This window comes from Ciconia boyciana, chromosome 3, assembly GCF_034638445.1.
Source record: "Ciconia boyciana chromosome 3, ASM3463844v1, whole genome shotgun sequence".
Lineage (NCBI taxonomy): Eukaryota > Metazoa > Chordata > Aves > Ciconiiformes > Ciconiidae > Ciconia > Ciconia boyciana.
Genome location: NC_132936.1, coordinates 59,612,499 through 59,629,504, shown reverse-complemented (window position 1 = coordinate 59,629,504; position 17,006 = coordinate 59,612,499). Strand labels below are relative to the sequence as shown.

Genomic DNA, 17,006 nt, shown 5'->3' with positions numbered 1-17,006 from the left:
TGGGGGAGGGAGTACACCATGGACAGGAGGGGTGTCTTCATCCCTCTGTGCCACAGAGCTTGCTCCATAGCAGCATGTGGGGGTGAGGAACTGAAAAAGTGGAAGAATAGACTATGGGAAGAGAAACACAGCTAGGGGATCTGAAGTGACCTCACACCAAAGACTCATATGCAGGAAGCTCTACCAATGGCTCTGGGATATATTCCACTTTTCCTGAAAGGTTTTCTCCTTTGCATTCACTCAGTCTGCATGAGATGACTCCATCTGTGAAAGTACTGAGGAAATTAATGCTTAGGCATCTTCTTCTGGAATATAAATACTAAATAACATGGCATCCATAAGGGATACATTACTTCTCAGAGGAGCAAGATAGATGGATGTGTTTCCAAAAGGGAAGGAAAAGGTGAGAAAACATATCTAAATGGAAATAAAAGAATCCAAAATTAAACCTGAGCAGGGGGTATCCGTACAGTCTGCAGCCCCTGGCTGTCAGAGTGAACGCTTGGAATACATCCCCGTGGATGTCTGAGCAAAGAGAACTAGAATCATTCTTACTCTCTGCTACATGCAGCCTCTCAGTAGAAATTAAAGCTGCTTTAATTTTATGATACCTTGAGGGACCAAATCTAATCTGAACGTTATTGCAGTGTTGAGATGAGTCACCCACAGAAGTACCCTTTTTCTCTTTTTTTCCAGCCATGCTTCCAGACCTCACCAGAGGTGAAGCCGCAGCACCTGAGCTTGTGCTGGCTTCATTGCACTGGGTGGGGATTTGCCCTGGTACTTCAGAGAGATGCTCACAGATGGGTAAGATAGCTCTTTGGCTAGAAGAGGAGGCCTGGATGAGGTGTACTAACAAAGTAATAAAAGCCTCAAAATAGGCAAGACGATGGCAAGAAAAGGTTCAAAGAAACATGACAATCTGTGGCTTGTGAACAACAGGGAGCTCATGCCACAGTGAGCAGAACACAATACCATATTGGCCACAGCGCTTTGCTGGCAGGGATGCCGCTTTACAGACCATGGCAGAAATCTCTCAAATGCGGTCTGACTTCTGCGCTTGTTTGGTGAGCCAAGTCACAAGTCCTTTCCTCACTTTTTACTTATATCATGCCCTAAAGCATTACAGAAGAATGAAAAAAAATTTAAGCCCTTAGAAGAGAGGGCAGAATAGGGGACTTCGTTTTGGGGGGCAAGGAATCACTCTCCCCCAGCTCTGTGGATAGTGAATGCACTTAATGGGAAAGCAGGAGAAAGTACATATGACTTGGGTCCTTCCCTAAAAAGACAAGACCTATTTGTGACACACCCCTGCTCCACACGCCTCTCCCAAACTCTTTTTACTCTCATGCCTTCCTTGCCTCCACAGAAACACAAAGACAACTGAAACGAGCACAGTTGAAAAACCTCCAAAGTGTGGTTTGATTTCAGCACTAAATCTCCCCTTGACGGCTCACAGTGGCACTGTATTGCCAATAGATTATAGGGTTGCAGCTATTTTCTACGCAGGGGAACACACAAAGGAACCCCCACCAGCCCTAGCAGTGCTCTCAATCAAATAAAAACCCTTCAGCTTCCTGTTGCAGAGCTCTCTCTAGGATTCATGTATATTTTATCAAAGTTACATGCAGTTCTGATACTTGTTTTGAAAGTGCTTTAGCATGAATCCCAAGATGTACTGAAATGCTGCAGTGGCCTTTTTAAAAAAATCAAGGTTAGAGAAAAAATGAAATGGCTTGACTCTATAGCATGTAATAAGAGCAAATTCTGCTCAACAGGCTTCTATTGATATAAATAAGCAGAAGAAACACAAACACACATCTATATGAAATCATTTCGCTCCTTGTAATTGTACCCTGGGAGGAACAAAGAGGAACTCCACAGTTTCACCTCTCATAAATGAAGGTCCTGCAATGATCTAAAGCTATTTTTTTGCCAGAAGTGCTTTTACAAGCCAACACAGAAGCCAACACAGAAGAGCTATACCCTCAGTGGTAACCAATTACTGTGAAGATAGTTAATAATAATCTGGAATAAAAAAAAAACCCCAAACCAAACCAAAAAAAGCTTGTGTTTGCCAATTGGGATTTTTGCTTTTTTTATTTTCTGTCTTAAGCTAAGCTGTGAGGAAAAAAATTTGCAATGATCTTTTCAGAAGAAACGAGTATGTATTTTTTAAGCTGCATTTCACTACTCCTTTGTCTTTCAGGCATTTGCAAATTTTAGAACAAGAAGGATGGACAGAAAGCATGTTCTGGCTACAGTATAATATAGCATTTAGGTTGAAGTCAGCAAGAGCCAACATAGTGGAGGGATGATTTAAAAAAAAAGAATTCATTTTGTATGTAATAAAGCTTTAGTACTTACAGCTGTCCTCTTCTTCAGTAATACATTTCACAACATAACAGGCATAGATGAATCCCGCCAGCTGAAACAAAATGTATTAGTGTTAGATGTAAAGCAAATACAATAGAAAAACAAGAGTTGGTTTTAGAAAAGTAACAACAGAAACAGAAATAACAAAATTCACCAGACTCTGTTTGATGAGGTAATGATAATTCTTTACAACAGTTTGGTAATTTTAATAATAACTGCACTTTCTTATTTTATGTGATTCTTTTGGAAATAGTCAGGAAAATTTAGCATTTTTCTTGAAAAAAACACCCTTCAATAAAACTTCCAAAAATTGATAAAAATTTTTCCATTACAGAATTGGCTTCTTTTTAATTATTGAAAACCAGAAAACCAAATGGGTGGTTGGATGGATGGACATTTAGCCACTGAAAAAGTAAATGTTTCTGTCAAAATCAGATTTATTATCCAACAAAACCTTACCCTCTAGCAGAACTCTGTTTTTTAGCAGAACCTTGCCGGCTAAACCAAGGATGAATTCAGTGCACTTGTAAACTGGCTTTATAGTGATATTTTATCACTTGAAATTAGGGCTGTGGATTAGTGGGACTTGTTCCCGTATCTGCAATAGCCCTCAAGCCTCAAGACGTATCTAGCACTTTGGATATGTCTGGATGTGTTTACATCAGCATCTCATGCTGCAGCTGGCAAATTTGTAACTCGTTCCCTTCATTCCTCTCCTCAGAGCATGCCCAGAAGTGAATTGTAAACAGAAGCAACAGGATTTAAAGAAAAAGAAAATCTGGAGTGGTTCTGAAGTACCACGGCAGATTGCTTATCTTACAATACCTCCTAAAAAAATAAAAAAAGGGAATAAACAGCCAATATCACACATGCCATGGGCCAAGTATCATGTGAGTCCTCTGCTAGTCCTTCCACAAAGTTCTGTCATTAATGAGAAGTTACACCAGAAGCAACAGAACAAATGCTGGAACAGCAGCACGTGCCATGTGTTGCATGCTTTACGTGGCTTCCCTTACAGGTAGGTCTGGAGAGTTTTCTCTACTGATCACCAACAAACCGTTTTTCATCCTTTAGGTCATCACTGAAGTTTGCATGGTAGGACGTCAAAAGAATTCATGTTGTTTGATCTCTGTGTAGTGAAAAGTGAGCGGTGCTGTCGAAACGTGTTATTCTGTACAGGTCTCCTCACAGAGATCTTTTCATGAGCTGCAAACCCAACTGTAGACTTTGGGAATTAGTTCTTTATACGGATAATAAAAAAAGCCTAAAGGCTCCAGCCAGGACTGAGCTCTCTGTATGTGTGGTGCAAAACCCATAATCTTCAGCTGAGGGAGATGATGATCTTAATTTCAGACAAAGTAATCAGTTGGTCAGACAGTAAAAAGGGTGAAATCTGAGAGAAGGCCACGTATTGTTATGAATGCTGGTTAGTGCAAATGGATATTCTTTTCATTAAGCCAAGGCACACCTACAATCACTGCAATATTGTTGGTTCTTAGAACCCTTAATATTACCCGCATACATGAAATGCAAATAAATCCATTGTGTCCTAGTGCCTTCATACCTGAGGCAGTGACTGTGCCTAATTTACTCCAGCACTTACACAGATATTCCTGGTATTTCTCTCAGTTTTCTATGTAGAAAGCTCTCCATACCTATGAAAGCTAGCTTCTAACATCTGTATGGGTGAGAGACAGCTAAAGGGAAAAAAAGCCAGCCCCAAGACTTTTCTGAAGAGATCAAGACTTGATTTGGTGATCACACTGCAGCCAGCATAGATTCCTGTTGGGAGCCCAGAAGCTGCATTACAACAGAACTAAATCATTAATTTTGTCATTTTTTATAAATCTGCCTTATAGTACTGCTGGGAAGATTTTACACCTGGGAAGGATGAAATATTCACCACTGGACACAAAGAACGCTCTGTACCAAGAACAGTGGCATTCAGCTAATATCAGCATTTCATCTCTGTTTTATTGGATCACTCTTTCCTTTGGTTTCTTGGCTTCAAGACAGAGGGCTAATTTTCTCCACTGACTTATGCCCTGCATAAAGCCATTGACTTCAATGACATTACATGAGGTTTAATTCAGCAACGAATTAGGCCCAGAAAGGTTGTTCATAAATGATTCCATTCTTGGATGTGAACCTTGGCTTAATAGTTTCTCTGTTCTCTTTTTACAGACCATCAGATCCAAGATAGCTGAATAGTTGCATCTCTAGTAGGCGACCGCAATGGTAAAGCTTTTCTTGTAATACAGTTCAACACTTTACTATCTGCTGAAACACCACAAGTTCACATGTTATTAACTAAACTTCTCTCACAAAGCACAGCAAACAAACTGTATCACAAACTGTGCTTACAACTGATCTTTTAATTGTATTCAGTTGCATCCCTTAAATGTCTAGGGAACTCCTTTGATATATAAGTAAATCCTACAGCATTTCATCAGATGAGTTTGCTGATTAAAAGAGTGCCTTAAAGCTAGAAATTGTTCTGTTCTAAATACAAATGGAAGTTTGTCTCCCATGAGATAATCAGAGTTCATAAAATAAACCTCCCCTTCTCCCACATTTATCCAACCCTTTGCTTGGTACACATAATAATTGTGTTTTAATTTGAACATCAAATTAGTTTTTTGTTTTTTCTCTTTTTTAACCAAGCAATTTATCAGTTCTGATCCAGTGATAGCCATTCAAGATTTATCTTCTAATTGCATCAGCAGCAGAGGGCACACATTCAGAGCTGAGTGTGTCAGTTTTTACTTTGAGGATGCTCAATGGCCCAAGCCCATGGTGACTACAGAGACCTCTGGGCTGGAACGAGGAACTTACTTCCTCCCTGGTGGACTGAGACTTACTGTAGGAAGGGTGCAGCTCATTTACGCATGTAGCAGTGCTTTCTTGGGGACCAGTCAGCTAATTAATGTTAGTTAATGAATTCCCACATGGATGAAGGCCCCTCACAAAATTTACCACCTTTGTTATAGTGCAAGATGCATTTCTTTGACCTTGTTTCTCTTAGAAAAACACACTGCAATGGACCTATGTACAGCACAAAATAAATAAAATAAATTCCAAACAAAACACTCCACTGAACACACTTCTCCCCCTGGAGAAGATGATGAGAGAAAAAAAAAAAAACAACAAACCCAAATGATAGAGGTTAGTTGATAGAGCTTAGTCATATTGCTTAGTATATTCCTGGGAAGCCCTCAAACACAGCACTGCTGAGTGCAGTATAAGAATTACATAGAGCAGAGTCTTCCTGATTCAGTATCTCAGAAAGATTTTTGTCTTATGTGAGAAGGAAGGGAATGAGTCCTCAGAGATAAAGAAGAGAAGGGCCCTGACTGTCTCAAAAAATCAGTTTAAAACCAGGAAAGCTAGCTTGAAAACTCTTGTTTCTTTGCATCCTTTTTTTATTTTTTTTTTCTTTAATTAACCAAGCTTTCTTTTATAAAACATGTAGTGATAAAAAGAAATAGGTGCAATGAATAGAAGATCGGATCTGGATCCCAGACCCATCCACATTAGGTGTCTGCATCTGTCCCATTCACATTTTAATGCTGTAGTACAGGCCTCCAGAGGAGAAGGAACCATTAACAACACTCCTGCTCATTTATACATATAGTGATTAGTGAATGCATGTTTTTATGAACCTCATTTTCTGCAGCTTGAAAAAATCTGCTCTTTACAACTTTCCCTGATATGTCCATATGAAAGTATAAATGAACACTGCTCTTTCTAAAAGTGACACATTGCCCATCCCTGCACCAGCTCCCTGGGTGTTACTTTGATGGCATCTGATGACCTTTTCTATATACAATGATCTCAAACACTTTAAAAAATTTTTTTAGTTTTTTTCATCTTCATAAAACCACTATTCCTTCTGCGAAGTTAAAAATGAAGACAAGCAAAAGCCTAAAACAAATCAGCAATATAACAGCACGACTGAAGGTTTGGCAATGAAATTAATTACGGAATTATGTTAATGCATGTTATTGCCTTATTATAGCCATATAAGGCAAACAAAAAAGTAGACAGAATATTCCCTACCCAAGTCAGCAGTGTCCTCTTACACTGCTAGAGACTCTTAGATCCTGAGTTTTCTGTGAGTGTACTTCCAGACTTGCTCAAAATGTCAAGTGCTTTGATCAAGCTTAATCAGAATCGGTATTGATCAAAATCCTGTCTTGCTATTTTTTCTCACTTCTTTTATGCAGACGAATGTTTTCATACACTGCAAATAGCATCAGATTTGGGAAAAAAGCTATTATATGAAAACCCATCATTCCTGGTCAAGGCCCCCACCTTTCCCTCTTTTAAAGCAATATCTATATAGATAATTATTAGGAGTTATCTTTATTAACCTGGACACTTGAAACAAAAGAATGACAGCAAGGAAGAAACAAAAACTAAAAGTGCGTAAGATCTGAGTGGGATAAGGTGATGAGGAGAAGGCTCAAGATGAAGATGAATGAGTTAAGGGTTATTGAAATAGCACATGGTCTTGGCTTCACTGAATGAGCATGATTTATTCTATAACTGGTCTTTGTCAGGAGAAATGGACTTCAGACTTAAAAAAAAGAAAACCATTGTGTTTTCCTATGGGAAGATGTTAAAGTATCTTCTGAAACAGCTAATGCTAAGGCTTGTGTTTTTATTTTTGATTACTAAGTTTTTGCAGGATTCTACAAACACTGTGGTTTTAAGATCTTCGCAAAAGAAATGGGCTAGTTCAAACAATAATAATACAGAATTACTTTGAGGTCAATTTTGGCCCTGTGACCTTTATATGGCTAAGCTGTGATGTTACATGTCTACCCATGTGCAATTTAATCATATTTCTTAAGCTTACAGGGGCTGCACATATAGACGCTTTGTAATACTGTGCGTTTAAGGAATAGTGTTTCTTTAAAATGTATTTTTGGAGGCTGGTGATATATATGTACATTATGAGCAACCGAAGAACTGGAGAAATACTATCTAGAAAGCTTCTAGTGTATTGATTCTCAGAAAAATCATACTCATTATTTAGCAGAAAAGGTGAGACAGAGATCTTTCTCTCAATATCTGTAGAATTAGGTCAGTGTCATGGGGGTTCTAAAGCTGCCCCCTGCAAAAACCCTTTCAAGCATGATTTCACTGCCTGCAGCAGTGCAGCGTCGGTGAGTGAACATCATTGCTAGAGTTTAATATAAAACTCAAGCTATGTTCCATGGAAACTACTCTGTTGAGGTGTGCTTTTATTTGTGCTTACATTTACCATTATGAGAACTCTGTCATTCCTCCAAGTTTAACTGTCTTTCATCAGAAAAGGATCATTGGAAACCTATTGGTATCAGACCAGATTCCTGATGGGGAACGTAGACTGTGGGACCTTACAGTCATTATTCTACAGAATTAACTATCTGTGTGCTGTCTGAAAAGAATAATTCATTAGTATGGCCAAGTAGCTTTATTCTGTGCAATAAAATAATTATTAAAAATAAAATATTATGTGCAATAAAGTAATTATTAAAAAAGCCAGTTAAATTACTATGTCCACAATAATACCTAGTGGACAACCATGAAATTTAAAATCAAACTAAAACAAAAACATAATTTTATAGCCTATGTAGTTGTCAAATTCTTTTTCTTTCTTTTCTTAAGCTGAAAGCTGACCCAGATCTTTATGGGTTTTTTTTTCAGCAGGCACAGTAAAAACATGAATCATAAACACACATAAATCTAAACACATTGGAAAATAGAAGTGTGATAAAAATTGCATTTATTTCAACTAAGGCATAATAATCTTTTTTATATCAGCTGTCTAGAAGGTGCTTAGCATAAAGTCTTTATTTCTCAGTGGACTATTCAATTTTCTGGAGATTTCCTTTTTGTATAAGCATTTGAAGATCACCGTGAAGACCAGCTAGAATGCTTTCATTTGAAATGCTGCTGGGCGCTTGAGAGCGGTTCTGTCTTGTTCAGGGCAGCCGTTCCCTTAGCATCTTCCCTGGCAAGCTTTTTCACCTGACGAATTGAAGAGACCACAGGGGCACTGAAAATCACAGCACTGTAGCTTGTCAGATAAGAGCTGTGCAAACCTTTAACAACATTAGAAAGCAAGAGATACTTACCTGTTTTGAAGCTGTATTACAGACACTCAGCTTGACCCAAATTTCCTGAAAGTTTAGCAAGACTTTTCTGCAAATCTGACCTAAAACTTTCTGCAAATCTTCCCTCTTCCTAGGTATTTCAGTGTGATGTATGCTTTTGATAACCATGTGATATTTGGCGCTTTTCCATGATTTCATCTCACAGCTAAAGAGAAGGATGTCCTTTTTCCTGCTTCAGACATCAAAGGCAACACAAAATACAGGGCCTACCAGCTTGTATGAGATGGAACTAGGGATCACTTATTGCTGACCTCCGTGTTAACTGAACTGCGGAGCATCTTGTAGATTCGGGCTCAGCGTTGAACTTTACGTTCCTGCTCCCGCAGGTGAAATGCCCCAGGTGGGACTCTGCCGGATTCCCGCAGGAAGCTGAAGCAGGCATGTCTCACGGGGCAGAGGGGGGTCACAGCAGGCTGACCTGTGTTAATCCCCAGATCACAGCTTAGAGCAATGATAAGGCTGGGAAGCCAGGAGCAAATTCTCCACCAGCTGCATTCAGCAGGTATTGGGTGCAGCTCAAGTGTGCATTGCTCAGTGCAGGCTGAAGGCATTAGTGCTGAAAAAAAACCTGTTAAAAACCAGAGAACTCTTAATTTTCTCTTTTCTGTTCTTGTGGAATTGTCTCTACTTTACCTTTTCTCACTTGAGCAGGGTTAAAGGATATAATTGGTTACATGGGAATTCCTGAAAACGGAAAAGTCTACTGCTCTGTTTCCTCTCTCTGTGTAGCTCTGAAACCCAACTTGTCCTTGTTACGACAAAGCTCTGATTGTACTGGGGTCAACAGTGTGCAGTGACTGCTGTTCACATCAAAGCATCACATTAGCCATTAGAGCTGTGTAGATTGGGAAAAATCGTCACATTTGTTTTTAAAACAAGGCCAGCTGCCTCTGTCCACTTGGCAACAGCAAAACAACAAAACAAAGAATGAAGTTGAAACAGAAAAACCTGAAGTAAAAGGCTTTAAAATACGTATCACCCTGGTCATTCTGTTAATAATAGGAATGGATTATTAAAGCAAAAGTGTATATGTGTCTGTATGTGGGCTTTGCTCTGAAGGTCTTATAGCAAGAAAACTTTTATGGAAAAAACTTTGGACCTTCTTCCCCTCTTGTCTTCTGGGAATGCTTTGGAATGGTTTAATCATCTGGCTTTGGTATCTGACTGCCTTTGGCAGCAGTAGCTTTTCTTATCATTATGTCTAACTGTGTGTCACCTTTTCCAGACAGCCATAGGATTAGGATAAGAAAAATTCGTTCTTTATGCTGCAGATCTAACAAAGCCACAGACTGCTCACAGCCCACCAAATGAATGCCTAGCATTTTAAATTGAACTGCATTAGATGAAACAGTTGATTATCAATGCTACTCACTCTTTTGAGGGGCAGCAGGAAAAAGAATATGCATATCTGAAGTTTTTGCAGATTGTACAGGGGGAAATATTTTGATGGTACAAGAGAACTCTGAATTCCTGATAAACAAACACATATGAATGCTTCTGTTCAGTGAAAACCCATCCCTCCATGTTGAGGCACCCATATGGCAAGTGAACCTCGATGATGTGAGTGTGAACACTGGGCCCTCGGATCCAGGAAACAGAAGCATTCAGAGGAGGGTGAGTAGAGGATGAGAAAGGGAGTAATATGTTGTTGTGTCTGCCAGTTTCTCAGGATTGTGGCCAACCATGAAAACTGTGTAGAGTAAAAGTTCAGAAAGGAAGCGCAGGTAATTTGCTCTACTCCATCATTACATGTTAGAGTAAGTTAGAGCAATGCTGTCACATAAATGGCAAGAGCCAGAACATTTCGTCACTGGTGAGAGAGACTTTCCAATAACAACTGACTCTTTCCCTGTGATGCTATTTATTTTCCCTGTGATGAATTGCTGTTTATTTAAGTCTCTGGTGGCGGATGTAGGGTCAGGAAGCTTCATGGTACATGACAGCTTTGGCACTACACTGGCTTCATGGCGGTGGTCATGGTGTAACAGCCTCACAATGCTCTGATCAAGGTGCTCCTATGATGGCTGGTGATGGCAGTGTTGACAAGGCAGATTGATGTACAGTGTGCAAAGTGCACAGCTCAGCTGAAGCAGCTCTTCACCAACCTGAACAGTCAAGTTCATTACTTTAACTTACTGTCCTGGTTTCAGCTGCAATAAAGTTAATTTTCTTCCTAGTAGCTGGTGTAGTGCTGTGTTTTGGATTTAGTGTGAGAATAATATTGACAACACACTGATGTTCTAGTTGTTCTAAGCAGTGTTTACACTGGTCAAGGACTGTTCAGCTTCCTGTGCTCTGCCAGGTGCACAAGAAGCTGGGAGGGGGCACAGCCAGGACAGCTGACCCCCACTGGCCAAAGGGCTATTCCATACCATAGGGCATCATGCTCAGTATAGAAACTGGGGGGCGTTGGCCGTGGGGCAGTGATCACTGCTTGGGGACAGGCTGGGATCAGTCAGCAGGTGGTGAGCAATTGCATTGTGCATCACTTCTTATGTACGTTCTTTTATCATTATTATTTCAATTATTATTTTCTCTTCCTCTGCTGTCCTATTAAACTGTCTTTATCTCAACCCATGGGTTTTACTGTTTTTCCGATTCTCTCCCCCATCCCACTGGGGTGGGGGGGAGGGTGAGTGAGCAGCTGTGTGGTGCTTAGTTGCCAACTGGGGTTAAACCACAACACTTACAAAAAGAAAACCAAATAAGGCATTCATAGGAAAAGCTCTAAATGGTGTGAGCTAGATGAATAGGGCCTGAAGTGATAAAACTCAAACATTGATCAATTATTAAAATACAGTAATAGTCATTCACAAACCCAGTGGGAATTGTGGACTAACAACAGAGGAATAGACAGATCTCTTCGACAGTGCCATCAGCAACAGAGCCGCCAGGAAGGTGACTAAGTCTGGGAGAGGCTTTGCCTGTGCTCTGTGGCTGTCTGTGCCCGTGCACAAGACAGGAAGGTGGGCTGTCTGACAGGATAGCCTCTCTCTCTGACAATGCATGTAAGGAAGATGAGGGAGAATGAACTTATCTTAATCAAATAGCTCCTCAAGCCTCATGCTCTGGAGTAAAGAAAGAGAGGTGTCTCAGTGAAAATACAAAGCAGTCTGCATGGGTGCTCCACATCATTGCATCTCCCTAGGATCCATACATCTAGCAAATGCGTTGCTTAGGCCACACGTTTTGCTCTAGATGCACACTATAACAGCATCAAGTGTCAGGGGGGTTTCAAGGTCAATAGAACCTCTTCCTGTGGCATCTAATGTTTAAAGTAACTGAACTCAGCTCATGTTTCAATTCTATTTTCCTCTCAGCATTAGCCTACTGCAGGCTTTTTCCACCATTGTAATCTATAATAAAAGGTATGTTTCAGTGCTACCTTTTCCATTCAGCAAGATCGGCTAAGCAGGCTTCAAAAAGCAAATGCCAAAGTGCTTTGTGAAATCTTTCCTGCAAAAGGAGAACCACTGGAGAGTTTAAAGGAATATCACACCATGCAGCCTAGGCTGGTATGAAGAGAGATTACCCTCTAGAGCCTCCAAGCGGAAGGACAGTTTAAATTCCATGGCCAAAGGCACCTTTCCCCTTACAGCCCTTCTGCTGAACGGCAGGGGATCACTCCCTTGTTTATTCAGCATGAAAAATAGTGGTGTCCTTGGCCTGAATGGAAATAGCTTGATGGCAAAGGTCCCAGTCACTGCCTGGGGTGGCAGAAGATGTATGAATAAATTCTGCACTATGTGTGACCAAAAAATCTTGATTCTTTTAGCTGAAGATTCCAGTAACATCATATCGCATGAGGCATTTGGGGGGGAATGATGAATTATAAAGAGAGAACATTCTCGGAAAGGCCGTGTCCTCAGAGTCTGTGCCTCATTGCAGAGAGTTAAGTGGATGAGTTATATCTGACAGTTTATGAACCTTGTTAATATAATGCAGTACCTGGGAGTGTGCCAGCCACGGTGATCAAGGAAGTCTAAATTAGACCTCTGCCATCGACAGACATCAGATGCCCATTTAAAACTAAATGTTTCATCTGAACTGGGCACGTCTCTTGTTATACTCTGAAGCAGCGATCGTCAGCTTGAAGCTCTGAAGCTCTGTGTGGCTCTCAGTAGCCAGCACACATCTCTTCCCTAGGTCTCAGTAAGAGGCTATTTAACATGCTGATGCAGAAGCTGCTCTGGTAGGAAGAGCACAAACGACAGCAGTACTTTGACATGTTAGTCTTCATGAAAAATGTGAGGTTTGTGGGTTTTTTTAACCCACATGTGGTGAAGGCTGCAGCTCTGTCACCTGTTCCAGGCACAGGTCACTCGGGGCAACTCATCCAGTGGCAGACTGGGATGCCTTGGCCCCTGCAGGAGAGGTGAGGGGAAGCTTCTGTACCAGCAGAGAAGGACAATCTCCATCCAGCCTCCACACTGGCAATGGACTGCATGAAGTGAGAGAAAAGGCCATAGCCCTTCTGCTCTGGCAGCAGCACACACAGTAGCCACCATGCTGGTACAGCAGCTGTGTTCCTTCTTTGTCCCTGAAAATGCTCTACCTTTCTTTTTGCCTCCAGGAGCTCCCACTTCTGTGATACAGAACCACAGTGCTCCCTAAAATGAGCTTCAAAACAGTGCAATAAATTTTTTTTTCCTTTTTTTTTCCCTTACAAAATCTGTAAAATTGAGATAATATTGCGTGTTTCACCAGGGCACTGTAAGATTAAAGTCAGCATTATGACTTTTGGTTTGAGATTTTGGATGGAAAGCATGAAAAGTGCTACAGCTATGTATTCTATTCTACATTGTTATTAATCCATGATATTAGATTACTCTGAGAAGAATCACAGCAGTGTGTTAATGCTGTATTTTTAATATTGTTTATATTTAATTTTGTATTCCAACAATTCCAACTGTCATTTTTTTTGTAATTCTCAGACTCAGCTCTGGCACAGAATCTTTGGTAGATAGAGATTTGGTGTTATTGACTTGAACAGATGCACCAAGTCTTTGAAAAATGAAAGACAATGTTATATCCCACTGAGGGTCAGAGAAGAAATGATTCTTAGATGTTTGGTTCTCCTACATCACCAGTTCAGTGCCAAAATCGAGAATTATGACCTTATTTCATCTGGTTCTATTGCCTTGGCAGAAGAAAGGGAAGGGAGGATAATTTAATTGGCAAGACATGAGAGAATGCAACACAACACTGTGCAATGATGTCCAACTCGCACAGCCATCTTTGAAGACAGCCGAGCTGTGCAGCTGCATAACAACACTAAACATAGTGTAAAGCCAAAACATGTCATATTTAATGAGATATTTTTTCCCTGGTTTCTTATGTATCCACCGTAAGTGGGCAAATTTCTGTTCATATCTTTAAAAGTTAGAAAGAGGTATAAGAGTTTCAGGGAAAATATGCATAATGATTGAGTTAGACCTCTCAGAAGAAGGAACAAAAAGTCTGGTGTCGCAGGTCAGTTCTAATCATGTTTCCAATTCAACAGCTTTCATATGGAATGTTGTCTATGGTTTAGCCCATTTTCAAATATCCAGATACATGATGCTAGTCAGCAACAAAGTTGTACCTACTAGGAAGAATCAGGAGAATGTTCCAAAAGAAGGTGAAAACCATTAATTGCAGTATAATGCACTGGAGAACAGCTTGGAGGAAAAGGAAACAGTACCTGAAGGCATAAAGTGTGTTGTCAGAGGGGAAGGAAGAGTTTTCAGCACAGATGGAAAAAGAGACCAGGTGCTCAGGTGCACACAGGGATAGTGACCTGCCCTTCATTTTTTACTGGTGCCCTAGTGGTAGACTATATCATGTAATGTGAATAAGAGAATACTGGGAATTAGGAGATATGTCCATACTGTCTAACATCTGTCTGTTACATCTCCTTTAATCATGGACACCTTAAACCATCTACTGACACACAAGTGACACTACAGTTTGGCCCCATCTCTAGATCTGTAGTTTGGTAGTGCATGAAGACATTCTGCTTCATCAAAACTCATGGGTTAGGAGGTTAAGTTAGTTATTTGGAATGATTATGCGATTATCAGGTCAATAGCTAGGAAATTACAACATTATTGACCTAGGATATTTATTTCTGAAACCATCCTGCTTTACAGAATAGACAAAACTAGGTGCCTTCACCAACCGATTACTCTCAGCATCCTCATCTTTCCTTGTGCCATTGTGTATGTCACATCTGGAGCACCATGGATCATGCCTTTTTGCATAATTTGTGAAGTTAACAAATAAATAGTAAAAAAACCCAACCCAAACCTAACCTTAATCATCTGAAATATAATATATCCAACAAATATCATTCTTAGATACCTTGGCATTAACAGGTATATGGAAATAGCTCTCTGTTAGGAGGAATGGAGACAGAATCTGACAAACAGTTGATGATGTTGTGTGGAAAAACCTTGCTTTGAGCTAGAGAACAGCCCTTACCAACTACTTTGGACTTTTGCCTTCCAGAGTGACAAGGTGCCAGAGATGATAATTGAAGCAAAAATATGTATGTCCTGCTGTAACGAATCACTGTGAAAAGTGATTACTCCTATAGGCCATGTATTTGCAGGAAACTAGCAATCCATTTTACCAAATTCTGCTCTGTGATTTAGACAGAAAGTTTAGCAAGTTCTTCCACACTTATACTTACATAAGAGAAAAGAATTGCTCAGATTGGGCAAATATTTTATATAAAGTAAACCTGACATAGAAGCCCCATTTTTAAATTGACCAAGAGACTCAGGAGCTCATTGATGACCACCGAGAAGTGTGTGAATGAGTTTTGAAAGTGGGATTTGAGAGCTTTTGACAAAATTTTATCTTTTATAAAGGTATCTTTTATCATAACAATTTAGGCACCTATTTTATCCTATTTGATAGTGGTGAATGCAAAGTGATAGTCGTATTTTGTCCACACAGACAAACTCAAGAAAATTTCAATTAAATAATAACATTTCTTGATAGTCCTAGGTAATCGGGTGAACAGGTCCTGGAAGCCTTCACTATGGAGGAAAACAATCGTCTTTTAATAACTCCATCCCTGTTATGCTTTATTACTTTGTTAAATGCTGTGCACATCACTGGGAATGTTATTGTAATTCTGAAGATATGCATTAATATATTGTTTGATCTGAGATTTAAAATAAACCACCTTATCTTTGTGAAGGTTCTTCTTGTTGCAGATGAGTTACACTTTCATAAAGTCATAGCTTTGTTTGTTTTTTCACATTTAGTGCAGTAAAACACTAATGCTATCTTCTGAATGTTCAAAAAGATACATAGTTCTTGGAAAATGTATAACACAGTATTAGCAGGCAATAAATCATCAATCTGCAGTAACACAAGTCTGCAGCATGAACATGGAAACGTACAAGGTATATAACACATTAGGTATGCAAGTCCAGTGGAAGGCCAGAGGCATTGCAGAATAAATTTAGAGTTATAGAAAATGGAGAAAAAGCAAACAGAGCCTGAAAAAACCCAATATTTTATGCCAAGACAAATGAAACAGCATCCAAACATTCAGCGAACAGGGACTGGAGTGGCAGCAGGCCTTATTAGAGATAAAAGGTACAATTTGCAAGGTTTGACATATGAATGTGCTACTCAAATAAAATAGGTCCTTTGCTTAGATGTCTACAAACCAGAGTTGACACAGGCCCAATAAGCAGGTCTCTGTTTCCCAAAGAACTGAAGCAGAACTGAAGAAACAGGGCAAAATTAAAGTTGAAAATGCCAACAGACTTCAAACCCAAAATTCGTTAGGGCAGGAACATCCCATTTTCAAAAGTGCTACAGCTTGTGTCTAAATGACCAGTTTGGCTAAACTGCTGTAACCTGGTGGTCTTGGTCCCTTCACTTGAATGACTGGGCACCTGGCTGGGACAAGCATGGCTCCTGCTTAGCACGTGTGCCCAGATTTTTTTTCTGTGGAAACCAGGGCATCAGGAAGGAGGAGGTAAGTGTGTGCTTAAGTCTGACCTCATTCTGGGCATATGAGAGCGGCAATCTTTCTTTCACAGCTTTCACAGTCTTTTGTTCACATTTTCAGATGCCTGCTGTTCCTCTGCAATGAAAGCAGAAAATTTGCAGGGGCAGGTGGCTGTTTATGTGCCCAGAAAGCCTGGATGCTCACAAGTTTCTTGTGAAAAGTCCACAAAATTGCCACCAAAGGCATAATTCCACAACAAGGTGTTAGACTTTGTGCTTAATATGTACCTGATTAGCAGGTGCTTGCCTCTGAATTTCACTCTGATCTTCAGCATGCAGCAATCTATCCATGAAGGAAGACTTTAAACAACTGGGCAGCAAACAGATGTGAAACCCTACTGGTATTCAGAGAGATGTTAATTGCATGATTTGTGAAGATATCTATTTTATCTGGAAGATGGCATCTAGCACAAAAGCCTGCTTTGGGATCCTTTTGTTCCTCATTCTGATCAT

The 17,006-nt window shown here is 40.0% G+C and overlaps 1 protein-coding gene across 4 annotated transcripts in view; it reads right to left on the bottom strand.

Moving 5' to 3' along the window:
• Positions 1-17,006, bottom strand: part of NKAIN2 (sodium/potassium transporting ATPase interacting 2) — a 562,917-nt gene that overhangs the window by 26,015 nt on the left and 519,896 nt on the right. For all 4 annotated transcript variants that reach the window (XR_012041465.1, XM_072855778.1, XM_072855777.1 and 1 more), the window contains one exon: positions 2,368-2,428. Coding sequence is in view for 3 of the 4 variants with exons in the window: in XM_072855778.1 (XP_072711879.1) it covers positions 2,368-2,428 (61 nt within the window). In the remaining variant the exon portion in view is untranslated. The remainder of the gene's footprint in view (positions 1-2,367; positions 2,429-17,006) is intronic.